The following is a 23,391-nucleotide window of genomic DNA, read 5'->3' on the forward strand; positions in this document are numbered from 1 at the left end:
ATTCAAAACAATCAAACAAACAACTTTACTTGTTTTAATTTAAAATTGGGCTGCCAAATTTTCAAATGGGAGTGCTGGTGCCTTGATGTAGGCTCCTAAATCCGTATTCAAAGAGCCTGAATTTTAGAGGCACCCTGAACACTTGCCTTTCCCACTGCTTTCAGCACTCTGCAGGGCTGTGTTAGATCCTTGGGGGCAACAGTTTTAGGAAGAAATCACTGGAGACACAGAGAGCTGTAAACCTTGAAAGCAGCCACACACTGACCTAACCAAAAACCAGCCAAAACGGGCTGGGCTAGCCCCTAATAATCTAACTCAGTTGCCATGGCAACACAAAAGTCTATTACCACGACAACCAGATACACAGCAGGCTGGCCCTAGAATCTGCATTTCCCTAAAACATACTTTCCCCTTCCCATCACCTCATTCATCTTCCCCAGCAGCTCAGTGACCTGGTCACCGGACATCATCCCTTAGGGGAACTGCGATTGGTTTCACACTCGGGATGACTGTCGCCCAGGACACAGAGCCAGCACAAGGCCTACGCATTACTGACGTGCTAGCTAGACCCTATTGTGAAGGACTAAGTGGGACTTCAGCGATGCCTCGGCCCTGTGCTGGCCCTTTGCATGGGGGTGAAGTGCACCCTCAGCACATCGGGGAGCCGGTTAGTCCACGTACCAAGCCCAGTGAAGGCACTGGTAGCTGACCGTGTTCTGCACCTCCCAGGAGGCACTGAGCAGCTTGCAGTATCGGGCCTTTGATCTCCATCACAGCTGGGCTACCGAGGTTGTCAGAGATGAATTCAAGCAGAAACACCAAGGTACAGGCATAAAACTTCAAACAGATTGATCACGGTGTATTGAGTGTTATCATAGAATCACAGATTATCTTTTATTTGGCCTCGTTTCTACCTGGGCACTTCGGTTGGCTCTTTGCCAAGGAGGTTATAATTGACCCTAGCCAGTGACGGTGATGTCTTAGTTACACAGTAACCACAGGAGAACCCTTTAAAAATCACACCTCCTTGTCCTCAGGTTACAGGAAACCAGGTCCAAAGAACTTCTAGGCAAGGCGAGAGCTGAGAGGCACATCCCGAGACTTCTGGTCACCATGAAGGCTCTCGCGGCTGCAGTTCTGTGCCTGTGCACCCTGGCAGCGTTCTCTGACTGTGTCACAGTCCAGGTAAGAGTTCTTTAATTCCTCCTGCAGCCCCAGGTGCAGCGCCTAGAGCTCAGCAGGATTAGCTTGCGGCAGCAAACTGGAAAGTACCCGCCCTTCTGACAGTCTATTGTTACTTTCATCTTTAATAATACCCCTAAAGGGCAGGAGGCGATGAGTGGGCAATACAGCTGGTCATACAGGAGGCTGCTTCTGATGCACTAACTTTGACCAGACTGTGTAAGGAATAAATTCCAATTCCAGTTGTGTAGTACGTGCCAATTCAGGAACAAAATCCCACCCAACATTTACTTTAAAAAACCCAAATCAATGAACCGAAAAACAACCAAACAAAAGACACCGGAGAACTAACGTGACATTGGCAAGCCACCACCTCGTTCGCTTTGCCTGTATTCATATCCCTTCCCCACTCCCTGGTCACCCTGCCCATTCTGCGCCTGTCCTTTGCATTCAGGTTGTAAGGTCTTTGAGGCGGGGTCTTTCTCTTACTCTGTTTGTTCAGCAAAATGGAACTTTGATCTTGATGGACCCTCTTGGGGCTACAATCAATAATACAAATAACACTTATAACCATAATCATAATCAGTTTCTTCCTCTGCTAGGCAGGTGGCTATTAGCTTGTCCCCATCTGTCCCCTCCAACTGCAGTAACCATTATGCCCCAGGTATTTCAGTACATAAATTTGGGTTTAATGGGTCCCTGGGTTTGATTTTAAACTAGTGCCTGAATTTTTTTGGAAATAACTGAGAACGCGGAAAAGTGCAGTGAGATAAAACTCAGCAAGCTGCCTATGTGTCAGACAGGGAGCAAATCTATTTAGGAAAGAGGTGGGAAGGATAAAGAATTTGGGATTAGAAAAAAAAAACCATATACAATACACTAACTTAATGATCAATATTACAAAGCCTAGTCAAAAATATCTAATAACGTATAAGATTTACTCAAAATCAACACTTTCCTGCAGGAAAAGAGGAATTCTGGCTGAATTTTCCATTAGGAAAATCTAAACAAGTGTTTTATTTCTGGTCAATATTAATGTATGTGTCCTCCTGAGCTGCTGCAGTGCCTCATGGGAGATGTAGTTCAGGTGTTTCATGCTCCCATTCTCCCTATAGGCCATGGATAGAGTACATTTCCCATGGTGCATCATGATGTCTTCCTGTGGCACATTGTGGTGCATCGTGGAACCACCATGGTTCGGTAGGCCTGGTTACATTGGCTCACACAAGGGATCTGTGAGGTCTGCTCAGGCTTGTGTGGCCATGGTGTGACTCCTCTGCTCGGGTACCTGTCGGCAGCCTATCTCACCCTCCTCAAGCTTGGAGGCATCCCCTCAGATGGACAGTAGATGGGCAGAGGGTGGCTCTCATCCACCTCCCCGATCCTACTCCTTCCAGCTGGGGGCTGTTTGGCAAAGAGAAGCAGGTCCCACGAGGGATGCTCCATAGGAGTCTCCTCTCCCTGAACTCCTCAGGCACATTCTAGAGGCTGGGGTTCTATAAATGTTTACTGTCCCTAGTACAACTAATCTTACACTGGTATATAGAATCATAGAATCATAGAATCTCAGGGTTGGAAGGGACCTCAGGAGGTCATCTAGTCCAACCCCCTGCTCAAAGCAGGACCAAACCCAACTAAATCATCCCAGCCAGGGCTTTGTCAAGCCTGACCTTAAAAACCTCTAAGGAAGGAGATTCCACCACCTCCCTAGGTAACCCATTCCAGTTCTTCACCACCCTACTAGTGAAAAAGTTTTTCCCAATATCCAACCTAAACCTCCCCCTCTGCAACTTGAGACCATTACTCCTTGTTCTGTCATCTTCTACCACTGAGAACAGTCTAGATCCATCCTCTTTGGAACCCCCTTTCAGGTAGTTGAAAGCAGCTATCAAATCCCCCCTCATTCTTCTCTTCTGCAGACTAAACAATCCCAGTTCCCTCAGCCTCTCCTCATAAGTCATGTGCTCCAGCCCCCTAATCATTTTTGTTGCCCTCCGCTGGACTCTCTCCAATTTATCCACATCCTTCTTGTAGTGTGGGGCCCAAAACTGGACACAGTACTCCAAATGAGGCCTCACCAGTGCTGAATAGAGGGGAATGATCACTTCCCTCGATCTGCTGGAAATGCCCCTACTTATACAACCCAAAATGCCATTAGCCTTCTTGGCAACAAGGGCACACTGTTGACTCATATTCAGCTTTTCATCCACTGTAACCCCTAGGTCCTTTTCTGCAGAACTGCTGCCCAGCCATTCAGTCCCTAGTCTGTAGCAGTGCATGGGATTCTTCCGTCCTAAATGCAGGACTCTGCACTTGTCCTTGTTGAACCTCATCATATTTCTTTTGGCCCAATCCTCTAATTTGTCTAGGTCCCTCTGTATCCTATCCCTACCCTCCAGCGTATCAACCACTCCTCCCAGTTTAGTGTCATAGCACCTTTCTATCCAAATGATCACAAAACCACACAAACACTATGGGTGACATTCAGCCATCTGAACAGGGCAGCATAGGCCCTATACATCACTGTCACCCCTTGGTTTGAGAGCTTTCTTTCCCACTGGTCAGGGTAAATGTCACCACAGAGACATAGGAATCACCTCACTTTACACTGAAATGCAACCATCTCTACGGTGGAATTAAAGCATGCCACGATTCCACGCCCAGAAGGGACTATTGTGATCATCTAGTCTGACCTCCTGTAAAACACAGGACACAGAACTGCCCTGAAATAATTCCTGTCCGAACTAGGGCAGACCTCTAAGAAAAACATCCAGTCTTGACATTAAAATGACAAGTGATGGAGAATCCACAATGACCCTTGGTAAATTGTTCCAATGGCTAATTACCCTCACTGTTAAAAATGTCTGTCTTATTTCCAGTCTGGCTTCAACTTCCAGCCATTGGATTGTGACAGACCTTTCTCGGATAGATTGACGAGCCCATTGTTAAATATTTGTACCCCGTATAGCTATGGATAGACTAGGAACAAGGCCCCTCTTAACCTTCTCTCTGTTAAAACTAAATAAATGGAGCCTCTTGAGTCTATTACGAAAGGCAGGTTTTCCAACCCTTTAATCATTCTCATGGCCCTTCTCTGAACCCTCTCCAATGTATCAACAGCCCTTTTATAGACCTCCACAATAAGGGAGAGACATAATATAAACATAAAAAATAGACAGATAGGCAGATTAGATAGAGATGATACACAGTTGTCAAGGTTGAAATATAGGCCGCAGAGGGGAAGAGTGCTTTGAAATGCCTCTCACTGAAAGATGCAACATGTACACGTAAGTCAATATTGTTATCTCCAGAAAAAATAAAAGTAAAATGTGTTTATTCAGTGTGCGGCAGAAAATCAACCAGTAGAGCAATGCTAGTAACAAGCTGCCATAACTCCATACCGTCTTGAATGCTTTGCAAACAGCAGCCAGGAAGTGAAGGGAAACTATTGTAAATAAATGGCAGCAGGTGGCAATCCTGAACCTGGCTTCTCCTAACACAACGATGATAACCTGTAAAGTTCAGGCTCAATTCATTAGAAAAAGGGGTCAGAGGGCCAGGAGATGCTAATGGCAGCTGCTTTGCTGACTCACTCTGCAATCACTGGACTTGTGCTTCATTCAGCCGAGCTGAAATAGGTGCGTGAAGAGCCTGCACTTCTCTGGAAGCTGGAAGTGCTGGGGATGTGGGTGGGATGGTGGCCAAGGCAAGTGGAGGAGAATGCTGGAAAGGTGTGTGAGGCATTGGAGGAACGCTGGGAAGTTGACCAATGCAGTCAGTGGGAGAATATCACCATGTGATATTTCCCAATTAGGGGAAAAGCTCTTCTTGACCTGCTGCTCACAAACAGGGAAGAAATAGTAGAGGAAGCAATAGTGGATGGGAACCTGGGAGGCAGTGACCATGAGATGGTCGAGTTCAGGATCCTGATACAAGGAAGAAAGGAAAGCAGTAGAACAGAGACCCTGGACTTCAGAAAAGCAGACTTTGACTCCCTCAGGGAACTGATGGGCAAGGTCCCCTGGGAGAATAACATGATGGGGAAAGGAGTCGAGGAAAGCTGGCTGTATTTTAAAGAATCCTTATTGAGGTTGCAGGAACAAACCATCCCGATGTGTAGGAAGAAAAGTAAATATGGCAGGCAACCAGCTTGGCTTAACAGTGAAATCCTTGCTCGTCTTAAACACAAAAAAACAGCTTACAAGAAGTGGAAGATTGGACAAATAACCAGGGAGGAGTATAAAAGTATCGTTCAGGCATGCAGGTGTGAAATTAGGAAGGCCAAATCACACTTGGAGTTGCAGCTAGCCGGAGATGTTAGGAGTAACAAGAAGGGTTTCTTTAGGTATGTTAGCAACAGGAAGAAAGTCAAGGAAAGTGTGGGCCCCTTGCTGAATGAGGGAGGGAACCTAGTGACAGAGGATGTGGAGAAAGCTAGTGTACTCAATGCTTTTTTTGCCTCTGTCTTCACAGACAAGGTCAGCTTCCAGACAGCAGCACTCTGCAGCACGGTATGGGGAGGAGGTGACCAGCTCTCTGTGGAGAAAGAAGTAGTTCGGGGCTATTTAGGAAAGCTGGATGAGCACAAGTCCATGGGGCCGGATGCGCTGCATCCGAGGGTGCTAAAGGAGTTGGCCGATGAGATTGCAGAGCCATTGGCCATTATCTTTGAAAAATCATGGCGATCGGGGGAGGTCCCGGATGACTGGAAAAAGGCTAATGTAGTGCCCATCTTTAAAAAAGGGAAGAAGGAAGATCCAGGGAACTACAGGCCAGTCAGTCTCACCTCAGTCCCTGGAAAAATCATGGAACAGGTCCTCAAGGAATCAATCCTGAACCACTTAAAGGAGGGGAAAGTGATCAGGAACAGTCAGCATGGATTCACCAAGGGCAAGTCATGCCTGACTATGATGAGATAACCAGCTCTGTGGATGAGGGGAAAGTTAATTGCCTTCTATGATGAGATAACCAGCTCTGTGGATGAGGGGAAAGCAGTGGATGTGCTATTTCTGGACTTTAGCAAAGCTTTTGATACAGTCTCCCACAGTATTCTTGCCAGCAAGTTAAAGAAGTATGGGCTGGATGAATGGACGGTAAGGTGGATAGAAAACTGGCTAGATGGTCGGGCTCAACGGGTAGTGATCAATGGTTCCATGTCTAGTTGGCAGCCGGTATCAAGTGGAGTGCCCCAAGGGTCAGTGCTGGGGCCGGTTTTATTCAATATCTTCATTAACGATCTGGAGGATGGTGTGGACTGCACCCTTAGCAAGTTGCAGATGACACTAAACTGGGAGGAGTGGTTGATACGCTGGAGGGTAGGGCTAGGATACAGAGGGACCTAGACAAATTAGAGGATTGGGCCAAAAGAAATATGATGAGGTTCAACAAGGACAAGTGCAGAGTCCTGCACTTAGGATGGAAGAATCCCATGCACTGCAACAGACTAGGGACCGAATGGCTGGGCAGCAGTTCTGCAGAAAAGGACCTAGGGGTTACAGTGGACGAAAAGCTGAATATGAGTCAACAGTGTGCCCTTGTTGCCAAGAAGGCTAATGGCATTTTGGGTTGTATAAGTAGGGGCATTTCCAGCAGATCGAGGGATGTGATCATTCCCCTCTACTCAGCACTGGTGAGGCCTCATTTGGAGTACTGTGTCCAGTTTTGGGCCCCACACTACAAGAAGGATGTGGACAAATTGGAGAGAGTCCAGCGGAGGGCAACAAAAATTATTAGGGGGCTGGAACACATGACTTATGAGGAGAGGCTGAGGGAACTGGGATTGTTTAGTCTGCAGAAGAGAAGAATGAGGGGGAATTTATTAGCTGCTTTCAACTACCTGAAAGGGGGTTCCAAAGAGGATGGATCTAGACTGTTCTCAGTGGTAGAAGATGACAGAACAAGGAGTAATAGTCTCAAGTTGCAGAGGGGGAGGTTTAGGTTGGACATTAGGAAAAACTTTTTCACTAGTAGGGTGGTGAAGAACTGGAATGGGTTACCTAGGGAGGTGGTGGAATCTCCTTCCTTAGAGGTTTTTAAGGTCAGGCTTGACAAAGCCCTGGCTGGGATGATTTAGTTGGGTTTGGTCCTGCTTTGAGCAGGGGGTTGGACTAGATGACCTCCTGAGGTCCCTTCCAACCCTGAGATTCTATGATTCTATGTCTTCTGTCCCACATCACCTGAGCAAATACCCAGCACTGTCATGGATGCCGTCTCCTTCTGTGCACAAAGGAATTTCCATAACAGAAGAACGCAAGGCTCCATCTCATCTCATAGCCTGAACTTAGCAGTGCCCAGTGCCAGCTCGTTTAAAGACAGGTATAAAGTTTGGTTTTCCAGCATGCACCAGTGTTTATCCAACTGCCTCTGAACAGTCAAGGATTTCTGTAGCTGGGGGTGTAAAATCCAGGGAATGGACAAAATTGTGGAGTTAGTTGTGATTTAACCAGTGTAACAGAGAGTAATTTGTCCCCATCAGGGACTAGATGCTGCCACCATTGCTCCTGCTGAGAAGTGTCACATTCCATGAGTATCCCACTGAAAATAAAGGGTCTATTTGTGTATGAAGGTACTGCTCAATGGGGGTAAAGGTGGCTGTATGGAGACTTATGCTGGGATCTGGACTAGTGTGTGGGCTTCAACTAAGGTAACCTTCTTGGAAGAAAGACTTAATCCATACATAAGGCTCTAGGACTCTCAAACTGCTGTAGACTGAAGATGGACAGAGTGAGTTTCAATGTGTGTCTCTCTTTGGCAGGTGGGAAAGTTCTCATTCCCCCTGGAGTCTGTGAAGAAGCTGAAAGACTTCATGGACAATTCTCATCCACTCAATGTCAGATCCGCCCCTCTGTGTGCCAACTCTGACATTCCCAAGGAGTTCCTGGACCTCTGTGCCACACCAGACGCTGACCAGATATTAGATGAGCTAAGTAGGTGTTTACTGCTGGTAGCCCAGAAGCCAGCCATGTTCAGTAGGGAAAAATCCTGCCAGAAGCATCCCACAGCCCTGCTTGGCCTTTCCTCTCTCAGCACACTCTCCTCCCCCCACGCCCCAACACTCCAGGACCCTGTGAGTCTCAGGGCTGAACATTGTAAGGCCATTGGATTCCCATTGTGCAGCCGCTGTGGGGTTTGATTTCCCATCTCGCTCTCTGTCCTGGGGAGGATTTTCTCCCTGGAGAAATTCAGTGTTGACCAGGTCTGTGCAGCTCTTTCACTTCCTTCCCGTGTGGTTCATGTACATTCCCTCAGAGACTCTGTCACCCTCCAAGAAGCCTGTGTCCCACCCCTCAGACCAAAGGGGCTCTCCCTGTTCGGCTCTGAAATGTGACAGGTGCGGACTGACCAGGCACCATGGCTGGGAAGGCTCTGTGGCACTGTCAGCAGTTGGATTGCCCCTGGCGTTAGAGGAAAGGGAGCAGCCAGTCCTAACCTTATCTGTTGTCTTTGATTTTAGAACCCATCGCGAGATCCCCCGAGCTTTGTGAGATTTGTGCTTTTGCTGCATGTGCCGGCTGTTGAAGAGAGAGTCTTCCTCAGCCTCCAGCCCTAGGAGGCATTACGGCAGCACTGCTCCAGCTCCAACCTCTGCTTTCTGCTGACCTGAGAAGACAAGATAGTGATACTATGACTCCCTCCATCGTCTCGACACCTCTCCCTCATGCCAGCTTCAGTACTGCCAGCACTGAACATTGAAAATCATCAGCCAGACCTCACCCCACAAATAAAAAATAATAAATCTGGAGGGTTTTTTTATTTGTCTTCTAGTTTCTGAGCCTTTAGGGAACACTCCAGTTATGTTTTAGACATTTTATCTGCCACGATGAGGGATGGAAACTTAAGTTTGTGTTTTGAATGATAGGTTCTCACATAATCTCTTGACTCCAGGAGCTGGTGCTTTAAAAATACACCAAATATCACAAAATGCACAATAAATTCACAAGAGTTGGCGACACTGCTAAACCACACAAGAGACAGCAGCATGGTATTCATTCTTATCTGGCCACCAGGCCTGCTCCCCAAGCCATAAATACCTCATTTTTTGATTAGGGAACAGGCCAATCACTAATTTTCCTCAAACATACACTTCAAACCTTCATCTATTTTGAGATTTTTAACTTGAAATTAAACCTTCATTGAGCACAATCAAAGCCGTCCTCACGAAATCCCCAGCCCAGAAATCTCATTAGAACCCAAGTCTGCAAGATTTTCAGGGTCAGGGCCTGATCCTGCAGGCTATAGCCCCAAACCTGGTCACAATTGATTTCCCATGCCAGTGCTTCCTTCTGAGCACAGGTGAGCAAATAATTGAGTTTTTGGTTTAGTGGCTGAACCCAAAAATCTGGTACGGGTTGACCTGAAACAGATTTTTTCAGTTTGTTCAGTTTTTTCTCACTGAAAGGAAAAACCAAAAAAGAAAATGTTGCACGTCAAACTAATTATTTTGTTCAACTCAAAACATTTTTTCTATGTTGTTTTCATTTAGTTTGCAAGTGATTTTTACCGTTTCTTTTTAAAAACAAATCTAACTCCAGTTAGAAATAAAATGGTGGAATCTCCATCCTTAGAGGTTTTTAAGGCCCAGCTTGACAAAGCCCTGGCTGGGATGATTTAGTTGGAAATTGGTCCTGCTTTGAGCAGGGGGTTGGTCTCTTCCAACCCTACTATTCTACGATTCCATGAAAACATTGTTTCAAAACACAAAGAATGTTTCATTTAAAAAATGTTGAGATGAAACATTTTGACTTTGGGAAATTTTGTTTTCATTTTTTTTCCAGCTGAAACTGTCTCCTGAATTTGACCCAAATTCACAAATAGGTTTGGTGGACCCAAAACTGCATTTTTTCGGTGAATAAACTATTCATCTGAAAAATTTCACCCAGCTCAATTCCTGAGTCAGGACCAGCCAGTCAGAACAAAATAGAACAGTACCATGCCAGTAACTGGTCCTCCATGTCCTCCAGACACGCACAGGCGTTAAGCAGAATGAATAGGAAAAGCATTACATATTTTTCAATTAAATACCCCAATGGACAGGTGCCTACATCGTATCTGGCCCCCTAGGGGGCTGTGTAAGTAGAGAGCATGAAGACTGAATGAACCCTGGAGAGGGAACGGCTCTCTCCCTGCAGAAGCGGTCCCTCCAGCTCAGGCTTTGTGGAAGATTAGCAGAGCAGTGCGTGGTGCATTGCCCAGGCTAGTCATGTCTTGTGAAGAGATGATTTCAGCCTTCTATCTAGGTCTGTTTGTCCAGCAACTTCACCAGCACTGGATTCAGCGTACCAAAAATATACAATTAAATTAATTGACAAGGGGCTGAGGGTCAGCATTGTCCCCTTGTGGAGAAACATGGCCTGTGGCCAGCATAAGTAAAATGCTGTATTTCTTTTCTCTGCCTCTTTGCATTGTGTGGGAACTATGCCAATATTGGGAGCTGTCTTTCTCCAGCTGACTGGCAGGTTCCACCCTCTCCTCTGAGTGGTCCCCAAGGGGAGTTCTAGGCAATTAGTCTCTGCCATACACTCAGGATCCTTTCACCAGTCCACAAGTATCAGCTCAGTTCTGCAATCTGCTTTGCCTTTGGCGCCAAGAGATCCTGAGTATGCTGGCACAGGTCTATGCTTGCAGGGGGTTGGGGGGAAGTCTGTGACACAGAGGCCCATTTTCTGGTTCACTACTCTGGATCATCAGCACTTGTCAGGCCTGACACATTCACTACACCTAATGTACTGTTGTCATAATCTATATCTAAAAGGTATCATATAAGCTACCATTGTAAAAATAACTCATTGATCGTTAATGGTCTTACATAATGTATGTACCAGCTGTGTACAAAGAGTTATGAATATGTGCTAAAATTATGTACTTAAAATGCATTTGCAAGCAGTGCATAATCCTGATTTTCACTAAACAAAGGCAGGTGCATTTGCTTGTCGTTAGGCACAGACAATGAAGGCACATTTGCATAAAAGACAAACAAAGCCACCAACCTAGCGAGGGAGATAGCCTCTTGCAGAGGTCTGAATCTCAAATGTTAAATAATTGAATCAACTGATTGAATAGAATATTACAGTATTATAAAAGTGTATCAGGTAAGGCCTTTTCCGAAAGCTACCACCACACTGGTGATTAATATCATACTGCAATGTCTGTATTAATACTATAGGAGAAAATATGGACACTCAATGATATTATGCTTTAAAATCTGTGACCAAACACAGGGAGAAACCGATTTTCTCCCAGACAGAAGGGAAGGCAACTAGCTACCTGTCTCAAAGGAAATTAAGCAAGGTGTGGCCAAAAACAATGAAAGCCCAATTTACATATGAATCAGCAGGGGAATGGAAAGTCCATGGGAAAGAGAGAACAGCATGAGGTCATCCTGAATCTGAGGACAAAACAGTGAGTTTGGGAAGATATAAGGAAAGAGAAGAAGCCATCTTGCCATTCATCACTAGACACACAGGGGGCCAGAGCTCTTGCAAGCTGAGAAAGACGGGTCCTTCAACCAAAGCGGTGTCTGGGAATGGAAGAATTGTGAGTAAACTACTTTGAACAAAGATTGAAAGTTGCTGAAATTAGGTCTTAGCCATTAGAAAGCATATTTTTACTTTTACTTGCTTGTAACCATCTCTACCTTTATTTATTTACATAGCATAAGCGAGAAGGTCCTCTCCTGTAAAAGTAACAAGAAACAAAGGGTAGGAATCAATGGTCATCTTTCACGATGGAGAGAGGTACATGGTGGGGTCCCACAAAGCTCTGAATTGGGCCAGTGTCATTCAGTGTCTTCATCAACAATTAGGAAAAGGGGGTGGACAGATTGATGGCAAAGTTTGCAGACAATACAAAATCATTAAGATAGTTAAGCTGACTGTGAAGAGTTTCAAAGGAATCTCACAAAACTGGGTGACTGGACAAAAAAAAATTACAGATGAAATGTAATGTTGATAAGTGCAAAGTAATGCACATTGGGAGACATAATGCCAGCTATACACACAAAATGATGGGCTCTATATTAGTTGTTACCACTCAAGAACGAGATCTTAGTGTCGTCATCGAGAGTTTTCTGAAAACATTAGCTCAGTGTATGGTAGCAATCAAAAAAGCTGGAGAGGAGACAACTGGATGATCGGCCAACATTGTCACCTTCTGATGTCTGGGAGGGACCACGAAGCAAATGTGTGCATTTTTCTGCACACAAAAGCAACAATACTCTTATCTTTCTTTGTGAAGTTAAGGCAGTTTGGAGTTTTCACATGACTTAGCATGTCAGGGTAAACATGGGCTCCCCTATTACCTTTACCATGAGAGGAGTCATGGACCAGTGCTTAGCACTCTAGTCTGGGCTGTAGGATAGCTGGGTTTAATTTCAGCTCTGCCACAAACATCCTGTATGACCCAAGAAATGTCATCTTTGTGCCTCAGTTTCCCATCAGAAAAGCTGTTTTAGAATAGTGCTTCCCTGCCATACAGGAGGGCAGTGTGGCTGATGCTCAGATACTGCAGTGATGGGGGCCACATAAGAACCTTATATAGAACTGCTAATTCATCTGAAAACTACAAACTGCCTTGTTTTCACTAGGATTTCACCTTTCTTTCTAGTGAAGATTCACCCTCACTATTGACTCTCAGAATTTGAGACCATGGAGCAGACAGAGCAATAAATGATTGTGTAACGCGTGCTTGTGCAAACTTGAATTTCATGCGCGGTAGCATATAAACATAGTCAGAACCCTTCCCACACATACTTTCCACAAATAAACACCACCACATCCTCTCCCTTTGAAACTATTACAACATTGCAGCCTGCTCCTCTGGCCTCCTGCCATCCCAGCCACAGGCTCTTTTGCCTTCCAACAAAACAATCCAACCTGTGGCCTAAATTCTGTTTTCTTGCACAGACCTAAATTCTGTTTTCCATTTCTGTCCTGGATGTTCATGTCCCCACCAAAGACCTCTCTCCAAACCCAGGTTCAAACCCCTGACTCAGATAGGAATGGCAACAATATCATTTTGCATTTATTCAGGAAGCCAGAGATGTCTTTTCCAGATGCATTATGTACATCATTTCAAGCAATCATCTTGAATTCATTCAGCGGCAAGTGATACCCTTCTCCAATCTAAATCTTAGTTACTTTTTCTCCCCCAGAACCTCAACATACCCTGGTTTCAGGCTGACCTTGTGTTATTCCAACCTGCCCAAAGCCAGCAAATATTGGAAATCTAATAGGAAAGCAAAGATTTGACAGATTTCCCTTCAAAATTCCAGACCAAATAAGCTTCTAAATTTCCTACTTATCCAAACCACAACTACCCATGGTTCCAGACCACCCACATGTTACCCATTGCTAACCAGGATAGGGTGCGAATCACCAGTAGCAGAGAGATGTCACAGAAAGAAATTCACATTTGGATTCACACATCTGGAGGCAAAGCCAGAGTCATGAAAGATTTAGTGAAGGAGGAAACTGAAACCTAATGTGGATGCCTGGGAATACAGGAAGTGCTTGGATCTACCTTCAACTGAGACTCAGCAAATAATAAAGACATTGATATCCAAGGAAAATTGGCTTTTGTTTTCCATGCAAACCAATTAAGGTACCTTGATTTGCCTCATTCCAAACATTGTAAGATAGACACTAAACTAGAATCTGTGCTTTGCAGGGCATGTTCGCTAGAGCCAGACTTTGATACTTAGACCTCCCACAAAACATCCGGGGTTGACTATAATGTTAGTTACAGTGGAGCCATTACAGTTACTGTGTGCATGAATAAGTGTCAATTTCTAGTATGAATCTGTAACCGATGTACCACTTACCCAGAAAGAATATTCACTGACAAGTCAGAATGTCCAGACTATTGTGTGATTCAGCATTTTTATTTATTTACTTATTTTTAGCGATAATGTTTCTTTACATCTTTTTCCGTATGTGGGGAATAACTTGCTGATATACAGAATGTGGTAAGTGAACAAGACTTTCTTTTTAGTCACACTAACCTGAACAAAATACAGCAATTAGTTTTACAATTAGAAAATGCAACTATTAATATATACAGAAGAACAGGCATGACTGCATTACAATGCACAGGAGCTGCTTATCTCAAAATTACTGAGATTAAAAATCACAGTGATAAAAAACAAACTGGGTGACAAATGACAAGGATGTGTATTGTACTCTGTAAATGCAGAAATATTGTGTTTTCTCCAGCATATTTCAACTGGAATTACACAACAAGACCTGGATTGTGTGAAATATTAAAGTGTACCTGCATGTTGCAGTGTTGGGAAGTAAATGCACAAGTATCACTACAGTGTTATTACTAAGAAGTCAGTGAAGGTGCAGCAGAAGAGCTTCAAACTCAAACTAAAAAACACAGTTTAAGGTTCACAGATTTCAAATGGCAGAAAATACCCCTATTCCTAGATGAAATTATATAGTTTTATTAGAAACACGTCCACATCATAGGGGTGCACATACATGTAACACCCAGAAAGACATATGCACACAGCCATCACAATCACATGCACAAATCCTTTACTACACGTACATACCACAAGCATTAAAGAAACTTCAAAGTGCAAAGATAGGAGTGGTGTGAGGAGCCTACCAACTAACCATCAGCCTGCGCAGAACCCCACCAGTGTATAGAAAGGTCTCCCTTGAGTAGCCTCTTGCATCAGTAGATAAACAGATCCCACAAAGAAAGGGAAATGTCCTGGAACCCTGGATTCCTATAGCCCAAACCCAGGAACAATGAGAGCGGCTTGCCTCTAAGCTCTGGGGCCAAGCACTGCCAAGCGGAGAAAGAAACCGTTGATGCTGCCCTGGGCAGGAGTAAGGCCTCTTGCAGGTGACAGATCGCCAGTGTTCTGCAGCACAGCACCTATGCAAAGGAACTTATCAGTGCTGGGGTGAGGTCACAGGGTCCTTCTGGGAAAAATTCTTGGGGAAAAAAGTATTGGGAGGTGGGGTGGGGGGAAGGTTTGCAGAGGGCAGCAGGGCACATGGTTAGTTCAGATTGATCAGCAACATTAAGACAACTAAATGGACACTGAACCAATCCTGTCATTAGCCCCACCTCCCACTATGAAACTGGATTGTACCAGTGCTAACCCCATTCCACGGCACACGGGTTGTGCCGATAGAATTTTCTCTGCACTCCTACATCTACTAGTGCAGGTGGAGACAATCACACATGGATTTAGACCTCACAAGGTTTTTACAGGCGATTCTACAATTCCCCAAACCTGTCACCCATCCTAACAAAGGTTTTTGGAAAGTGAAGCAGTGACCCTGGTGTGGGTGTTGGGAGGGGATCTTGTTCCTGTTTCTCAGGGCTAGTCTACACTAGAAGCAGTACACTGGCACAGCTGCACCACATCTGGTGAAGAGCTCTCCCATCAGCATAATAAATCCACCTCTGCAAGAGGCGGGTGCTATGTCGGTGGGAGAAGCTCTCCCACCGCATAGGTCGGTGTAACTTACGTCGCTCAGGGGGAGGTTTATTCACACCCCTGAGCCACGTAAGTTATACCAAAGTAGGTGGTAGCAGAGACCTGGCCTAAAAGAGAATAGCTTTGCCAGTGCAAATGATGCTGCAGGATAAATCCAGAGATTGCAGGGCTTGGCTGGCCCCATATACATGGTTTCATCCTTCCTCAGCGACAACCTGCGCAGGCTGCATTGGCGCAGATTTCACATATATCCATGTCTTGGACAGCCAAGTCTGTTCAGGAAGAAAAGAAAATATTTCAGTGATACAATCAGGGCATTTCTGTAGGGGAATTGAGCAAGCACATCAGGGGACATGGAGACTCCTTCTCACTGCTGCTTTGGGAGCAGCAGTGAGTCACCCGAACAAAATAACAAGGAAAACTGCACCTTGTAAAGTCTTAGCTGAAGAGCGACATCTTTTACCAATGCACTGTGGAAAAATAGTGCACAAGAAATAGGTATTCAGTGACTGAACCAGGAACACTCAGTAGCACAGAACTGTGCTGTTCAGAACCTAGGTTCATCGATTCATCAAATTTAAAGCCAGAAGGGACTATAAGATCATCTAGCCCGACCTCCTGGATATCCCAGGCCATTACATTTCACCCAGTTATCCCTGTATTGAGCTCACTAATTTGTGTTTCACTAAAGCATCTTCCAGAAAAGCCTCCAGACTCATTTTGAAGCCACCAAGAGATGGAGAATCTACCACCTCCCTTGGTGCTTTGTTCCTGTGGTTAATCAACCCTGATGTTGAACATTTTGCCTTATTTCTAATTTGAACGTAGCTGTTTTTAGCTTCCAGCCCTCAGTTCTCGTTCTGCCTTTCTCTGCTAGACGAAAGAGCCCTGTAATACCTGGTGCTTGAGTTAACAGTTAGATTGTTTTCACATGTCAGAGTCTGGATTTGGTGACATTCAGGGTCCACATCTTTCCTTTGGACTGAGGGAGTCTAGTCCGGATGGTGCTTATCTGGGAAGGGCAGCTGTCTTGAGCTAGTGAGTTGTAGTGTTTGATATTTTTTTCCGGCAGTGCTCAGAGAGCAAATAAAATTCAATGACAGATGTTATAGGGTTTCATGCAGGAATCACTGGGCAAATTTGCTATGCAGGAGGTCAGACTAGATCAGGGGTGTCCAACCTACAGCCTGTCGGCTGTACACGCCCACCAGAGCATTTCATAAGGCCTGCAGCCTGTTTCAACATAATACACTAATGGCCGATTCACTGGCGCTTTATTGTCATGTTTTCATTTACGCAAGTGTGTAAATAAGTTGGTTCTAATTGTACAGGATTGTCTATCTAAATGCATACGAAACAAGCTGAATGTAAAATAGAAATCAGTACAGGTGACTTTAAACCTTATTAATAATCGATAGAATCTGCTTGGCCCACACAAAGTTGTGCTTAGGTTTGCGTGGCCCTCCCGTGTAATAAGGTTGGGCACCACTGGACTAGATCATCACAATGGGCCCTTCCGGCTTTAAACTCAGCTAAGTTGTAGCAAGAACAGTTACTCCAGGGGAGCTACCCCATAGTCGCTTCAGCTTGACCCAGGTAACTCCTGCATCAGCAGGTGTCATACAGAAATCTCTGTGCTAGCTAGCGGCGACCTCAACAACTACTGCAGTCGCTACAGGCAATTTTGCATGACTGCCTGCTGCGGAAAGCTCATGGGTACACTAGCCCTAGCTGTTTAGCTATTTATCAGCTGCCCTGGTAGCAGGCTGAGCGCCTAGGGGGACCAGTGCAGTTCTGTGGCTGCCTCTCTCGAACATTCGAGATTGAAGGGTCTCAGCTCCAGGGGCAACACGGACGCTTGGGAGTATACGCTACGTACTCAGCCTGTTAAAAATGATGGGTGCATCTTCCCTTTGACATACGGGCTGGAATTCTTTGGGCAGCTCCGGGTTTGCACACACAGAAATGAAACTTGTCCTAGTCATCATCCGGGGACTGGCTCTGGCATCCGCATCCAGGAATCCCTTCAGCTTCTTCACAGCCTCGAGCGGGAACGAGAATTCCCCCTCCTATTTGGAGAGAACCAAAGCAATATGTCAGGCAAGAGTCATTACACAGATCCCTCTCGCTGCACCAGAAGCCAGTGATGCCAAACACAGGCACAATGGTACATTCCAGGGGGAAAGGATGGTGCTCACTGTTGAGTCATTTTGGAACTGCAGGGTGGGGGGAGCTGTTAGATTAGCACTCACTGTCCCTAATCTCTGTGGACCAATTGTTAATTCTTCAGTACAGAGACTTTTGAGGTCACCTCACCATGTGACCAGGCTGGCCAATCAGTTAGACAGAGGCTTGTCTACCCATCGTACTGAACAGCAGCAGCTGCATGCATATTGCACTTATCCCTGGCAGACCCTCCAGCTAAAAGTCTCATTTGCACTGGAGGGTGCATAGAGAATGAAGAATGTAACCACTCCATGAGGAGGATCCCTGTCCTTTGCTATGGTCCCAAAAGAGTGGTGTATATTGATGTAAAAGCTGGCCCAGCCCCATGGTGGTCACTACTGTTTCTACTGGGCTTGGGGCCAGCATCAGACGATGCTCAGCAGATAGGCAACGCTGCGTATTTGCAGTCCAACAGGAGAGGGGTGGGTGTGTAAACAGGAACAGACTAGGTGGAGGAGCCAGGCTTGTAGGAGCAGAGCTTGACTCACAGCCCCCTTCCTTTCCCACCAGACAGAATGTCTGTTCCTAGGCTCCGGAGCTGCCAGATTTTATAATGGAAGTTGAAACATTTATTTGCACATGATTTCTGTTTACACTCCACAGATGCCACATGCCTCACAATGCATCTTTTATGCATCTCTGCAATGTGCCATCGAGATCTGTGCCATATGGCAGGTACTTTGTTTACCTACACAGCCCTTAAAAGCACATTGCAAAGTCACATGGATGTCAGTCACCATCTTGCCAAAGATGCTTTGTTGGTCATGTGGTTTCTAGGACATATGGAACGAAAGCAGGCCGAGGGATTTCACAGACCAACAGTCTTGGTGGGGTTTTTGCCTTGAGAAATCAGTTTGAACCTGGGGAAGCTGACCTGGCCCAAGTGAAAGGGCTAGAATCCTGTTCACAAGTGAATTGCACGAGCATTCTGGTCTCACGAGTGGCAGGGTGAAGCCAAGCTCAATGAATATCAACACAGGGCTTAAAAAATACAAACGTACTTAACATTCTGTACAGCCCTGGGTAACAGCCCTTCCCACGGAGCTGGGCTCAAAGTGCAAGGAGCTGGATGCTTAGAGCTGAGCATCCTACACCCATGCGTGAGTGTGTGCGTGTGTGCAGGTGGCCACTCTTGGAAAGACATTTGGTGTGTTACTGGCAGTAGAATAAGGAAAGAGAACCAGGGGCAAACAGCACATTAAAGATACTAGAAAAGGCAACAACAGTTTTTCCAGTTAGCTGTGGCTTTATGGTGTACAAAAAAAGCCATTGCTGCAGCCGCAAGGCAGATGGGAAGTTGGAGATTTTTTTCCTTTCACAGAAAAGCGTCTGTTCCCACCCACAGTCGTTGAGCTCAGGAACAGCTTGGGAGAAAAGGAAGAAGTGACCTCACAATCACAGCACCCTCCCCCAGAAGGGGAAATGAAGAGAAACTGTAGAATACTGTTCCTGGCAAACCTGCCCTACCCACGGAGACTTGATGAACAGCTGATGATACCACACACCTTGGCATTCCAGTGAAGTTAGTGAAATGGCAATGAAATTCAGTGATCGCAGGCTCCTGCGGGGGTCTGAGCACAGACTGAATTCTCTCTCACACACATGCCCAGCCCCCTTTGGGTCACATTTGCAAAATAACACAGCACCCAACCGCTTCCCGTTGTTCCCAAAGCCCCCAAGAGTGGGTGCTGAGCACTTCTGATAATCTGGCCTCATTTACCATCCCCCTTTTGATTTAATAGCCTTTGGGTCCATTTTTATTCCCTACGTGACATATCTGCAGGCTCCGTCACTTAAATTAGTTGATTATTTGCAGGGGGAACTTCTGCCCAGAAGCAGATTAGCCAGGTGGGCCAGAAATAATGTAGCCTCTTCTGTGAAATAGACGTCCCTAATCACTATGTCTGGAGCTGCCTGGCAGCCACTGGGCATACACTTGGCACTTATAGTTCAGAACATCTCTCACTGGAGGAGTTCAAAACATTTCTGCAAACAATCAAGTCTCACAAACCTCAGAGGTAATTATAAATACAAACCCCATTATACAGATGGATAAATAGAGGCACGGAGCAATGAAGTCACACACCTTGCCAGTGGCCAGGTGAGGATTAGAACCCATGAGGCCACTTTATAATCTCCTGTTCTAACCCTGCTCCCTTGCATCACAGTCACACCTTGTTGAATCTGTAATAATAAAAGGACAGCGGTCTGAGAGCCCGTGATCTCACCTGGACATAGACAGGCTGGGAGCTGTGCACCAGTATCAGAAGCACAACAGTTGCTGAGAAAGTGACGCCTTTCATGGCACCTGCAGGTACTACTCCCTTTCCTTCTCAGGCTACGTCTTCTGTCTTGATTTGAGTGCGTCGGTCTCCTTTTCCCCGTCTCTCTGGCTCCTTTTCTCTCTCCTCTGTGCTCCTTTGGATTCTGAGTACTCAGTTCCTCTAGCAGGCAGGCCTGTTCCTTCCCAAAGGGAAGGGAAGCTTTATAAGGCCTTCACACACCACTGACTTGGTCATTCATTAATCCAACCATTGACTGAGCAAATTTATTACCGTCTAATAACCACTGAAGGGACTAATAGTTAACTACTTATCAACAGAGCAGGCCGACCCCACCTTTGCAGGTCCCAATGTTTATGAGTCTCTTCAGGCTTGGGAAAGCGGATATAACACAAGGAACCATAAAATTCCAGCCCTTACCTGCCTGATCCCACGCACTGTCTGAAACCACGGTCCCCCCATGTGGTGTGTCCTTAATCTCTCGCCAGCGCATGTGTCCGCAGTGTTCTGAGAAGGAAAGGGGATTGGAAAGAGATAAGAGGCATTTGGCCCCTTGAAGCAACTGCTTGTCACTTGGCTCCCTCCTGGAACTCCAGTGAGTCAGGAACGCAGTGAGGGATCTGGGAGAGTTGAATGTGCTCAGGACGTGCGGTATCTGCAGTGTGTGGATCTGGGAGTTTCTCTTACTGCTGCTCTCTGAAGCACCTTACTAGAGTGCTCCCATATGCATGGTACAACCTAGCCCCAGAGCAGCTTCCAGCCAGTGGGCACAAGGAATGCAAAGGGATTGTGCAGGAATGGCTCATGGTCCTTAACAATGACATGGTCCTGGCAAGATTCCTTCCACCCTGTAGCCAGCCAGCAGGAGCTCCGGCTGCAGACAGACAACCCACACGAGCCCCACAAAGTGAGCAACCCCATCGGGAACCTGCACCCGGTTCCTGTTGGGAGAGAGATCACCATGGGCCCTTCCTGAAATGAAAGATAAAGTCCCCTGAACGGCTACACCAAAATGGCCAGTCCACATCAATCACACAACAGTGCTATGGCCCCAGGCCCCCATGGGTGCTGTGCAAACACAGCACAAAGGGACAGACCCTGCCCCCAGGAGCCGACCATCGGAGTATGAGCCGAGAGGCAATAGGTGGACACAGCCAGATTGACAGGGGAAGGACAAGGAGACAGTGCTGGTCGGCATGGTGGCCAGTGGTCCCAGCACATTAGCAGCCTAGCCACTGCTGAGCTTTTGCGTAGGCTTCGGGACACAGGAGCATTTTGTGGCGGGCTCTGAAGGACGCCGATGAGCTCGTTTGGCGGGTGCTTGTGGGGAGCACACACACACACCCCCGGCGCGTGAGGGGCAGCCTGGGAGAAGGCACAAAGAAGTTTGTTTGAAGATGTAACAAGTGGACGATGGAGGCTGGTATCATGGGCCAGTCATAGGCAGGAGGCGGCCTTGTGACACTGAAAGAGAGATGACAGGTAGGGTGGGAACTGGCAGGGGAGCAGGCTCAGAATTAGGTCTTACTCCCCACCCCCAAGCCTCAGCTCTTCCCAAATCTAATCAACCTCCCACCTCTGCCCCAACCCACCCCACACCACTGCCTATGTCCATAAAGTGTGGGCAAGGGACCTCTTTCCCTTTCTGAGCTCCCGAAACTATCTCCCTTACCGTAAAATAACCCCTTCATCCTCTCCTACCAGCAACCTCCCCTCAGTACTCCCTGCCCCACTGCCCCAGACCCTCCTCCCCCTCCCCAGGGCTCCCCGCCCTGCTCCCACAGACCCTCCTTCCCCTCCCCCTCCCCAGGGCTCCCCGCCCTGCTCCCCCAGACCCTCCTCCCCTCCCCCGGGCTCCCGCCCGCTCCCCAGACCCTCCTCCCCTCCCCCGGGCTCCCTGCCCCATTCTCCCAGCCCCCTATTCTGCCCCCAGCAGTCCCTGCTTTGGGATGTTCTGAAGGGGTCCAACAAGCTGTCGGGGTGCGCTGAGCCCCTGGACTGACTCCTGGACTCCCCACAGCCCCTCATGCTCAGGTCTCCCCTGAACTTCAGGGCACAGCTGAACACACCCGCAGTCTGGAGGCCCAGGGGGGACACTGCCCCTGGGGGCCACAGGAGATCCTCAGCTTTCTGGGAGTCTGGCAGAGGGAGGGAGTCTGTGGAGGACCAGCAATTCCACTGGGGTTGCCAATTGGAGGGGGGCTTGGAAGTATCCTGGGGGCTCACGCCCAAGAAAGAGGCAGTTGGGTGGAGGATGGAAGGCAGACATGGGGAAGTCTCTGTTCAGAAAAGCCTCCCCTTCTTGGTTGGGGGGAGTATAGTGTCTGAGCCTACCCCCAGGCCGGAGTTCAGCTTCCCAGGAACACTCGGTGTCTACAGGGAGCCTTGCCCTTGGCCAATGGGCAGCGGAGGGGATGTGTGTGCACGCGTCCTGCTCCCGGCCCTCAGCTAGTGACATTTACTGCTCAGATGGAAAGGGAAATGAAACCATCAAGGGACAGAGATTTGCATAAAATGGTGGTGGATGGTGCTGGGGAGTTCCCAAAGGAGCAGCATGGGACTCAGGGGTAGGGTGACCAGGCAGCAAGTGTGAAAAATCGGGATGGGGGTGGGGGGTAATAGGAGCCTATATAAGAAAAAGACCCAAAAATCGGGACTGTCCCTACAAAATTGGGACATCTGGTCACCCTACTCAGGGGTTTGGCGCCCTGTAGAGATTTGTGGGGTGTTAATGTCCATGGTGGCACTGGAATGCCCGGGCAAGAGGCAGGGTGGGTGTGGATCCCTTCTCAGGGCCGTCCCTGGCCTACAGCTGCCTGGGACGCAGACACTGACTTGCCCTATGCTAGTGAGAGAAAACCTCCCTCTCGTGAGGGACCTAGCAAACATCCACGACCAGGCCCTGACGTAAGCTGTCTGAGGATCTTGCTGTGCTTTACAAACGTGAAAGGACTGGCTCTGTGACCTCTCTGGGTGGTAAATCACAGTCATTCATACAACAAATCTGCACAGAGCTATGACCGGACCCCAGCTCTTGGCTCCTAGGCCTGTGCTTTAACCACAAGGCCATTCTCTCTCCACTGAAGGCTGCTGCCCGCATAGCACCAGTCTCACCTGCCTTTGGGAGCATCTCTGCAAGGTGCAGCGGGGCTTGGCAAAGTACTGAGACGACTGTTTCTTTCTGGCTGCACTTCTCCTTAGCCAGCTGCAAGGAGGAAGGGATGCTAATGCTAACCCCTTGCCCCA

General features: G+C 47.1%; 2 protein-coding genes across 2 annotated transcripts; one reads left to right on the plus strand and one right to left on the minus strand.

Annotated features, from left to right (window-relative positions):
- Positions 1–1,064: 1,064 nt before the first annotated feature.
- On the plus strand, positions 1,065–8,890 carry GUCA2A (guanylate cyclase activator 2A). Its single transcript, XM_039508639.1, has 3 exons — positions 1,065–1,185; positions 7,937–8,108; positions 8,636–8,890. Exons 1-3 carry the CDS (start codon positions 1,114–1,116, stop codon positions 8,698–8,700), a joined length of 309 nt encoding a protein of 102 aa, XP_039364573.1. The 5' UTR covers positions 1,065–1,113; the 3' UTR covers positions 8,701–8,890.
- A 6,885-nt stretch (positions 8,891–15,775) lies between these two features.
- On the minus strand, positions 15,776–20,166 carry GUCA2B (guanylate cyclase activator 2B). Its single transcript, XM_039508643.1, has 3 exons — positions 20,092–20,166; positions 17,517–17,706; positions 15,776–15,909 (listed from the first exon to the last, which is right to left on the minus strand). The coding sequence occupies exons 1-3, from the start codon at positions 20,164–20,166 to the stop codon at positions 15,842–15,844; spliced, it is 333 nt and encodes a 110-aa protein (XP_039364577.1). The 3' UTR covers positions 15,776–15,841.
- Between the last annotated feature and the right edge of the window lie 3,225 nt (positions 20,167–23,391).

The sequence above is a fragment of the Mauremys reevesii genome, linkage group 21 (assembly GCF_016161935.1).
Source record: "Mauremys reevesii isolate NIE-2019 linkage group 21, ASM1616193v1, whole genome shotgun sequence".
Taxonomy (NCBI): Eukaryota; Metazoa; Chordata; order Testudines; family Geoemydidae; genus Mauremys; species Mauremys reevesii.

Bases quoted from the DNA above. Each gene is read 5' to 3' on its own strand.
- GUCA2B (XM_039508643.1), bottom strand. From the start codon at position 20,166: ATGAAAGGCGTCACTTTCTCAGCAACTGTTGTGCTTCTGATACTGGTG. The intron at 17,707-20,091 runs GTGAGATCACGG...CTCTCCAAATAG, and splicing joins CCCAGCCTGTCTATGTCCAG to GAGGGGGAATTCTCGTTCCC. The intron at 15,910-17,516 runs GTACGTAGCGTA...CTTCCTGAACAG, and splicing joins CATCATTTTTAACAGGCTGA to ACTTGGCTGTCCAAGACATG.
- GUCA2A (XM_039508639.1), top strand. From the start codon at position 1,114: ATGAAGGCTCTCGCGGCTGCAGTTCTGTGCCTGTGCACCCTGGCAGCG. The intron at 1,186-7,936 runs GTAAGAGTTCTT...TCTCTTTGGCAG, and splicing joins CTGACTGTGTCACAGTCCAG to GTGGGAAAGTTCTCATTCCC. The intron at 8,109-8,635 runs GTAGGTGTTTAC...CTTTGATTTTAG, and splicing joins CCAGATATTAGATGAGCTAA to AACCCATCGCGAGATCCCCC.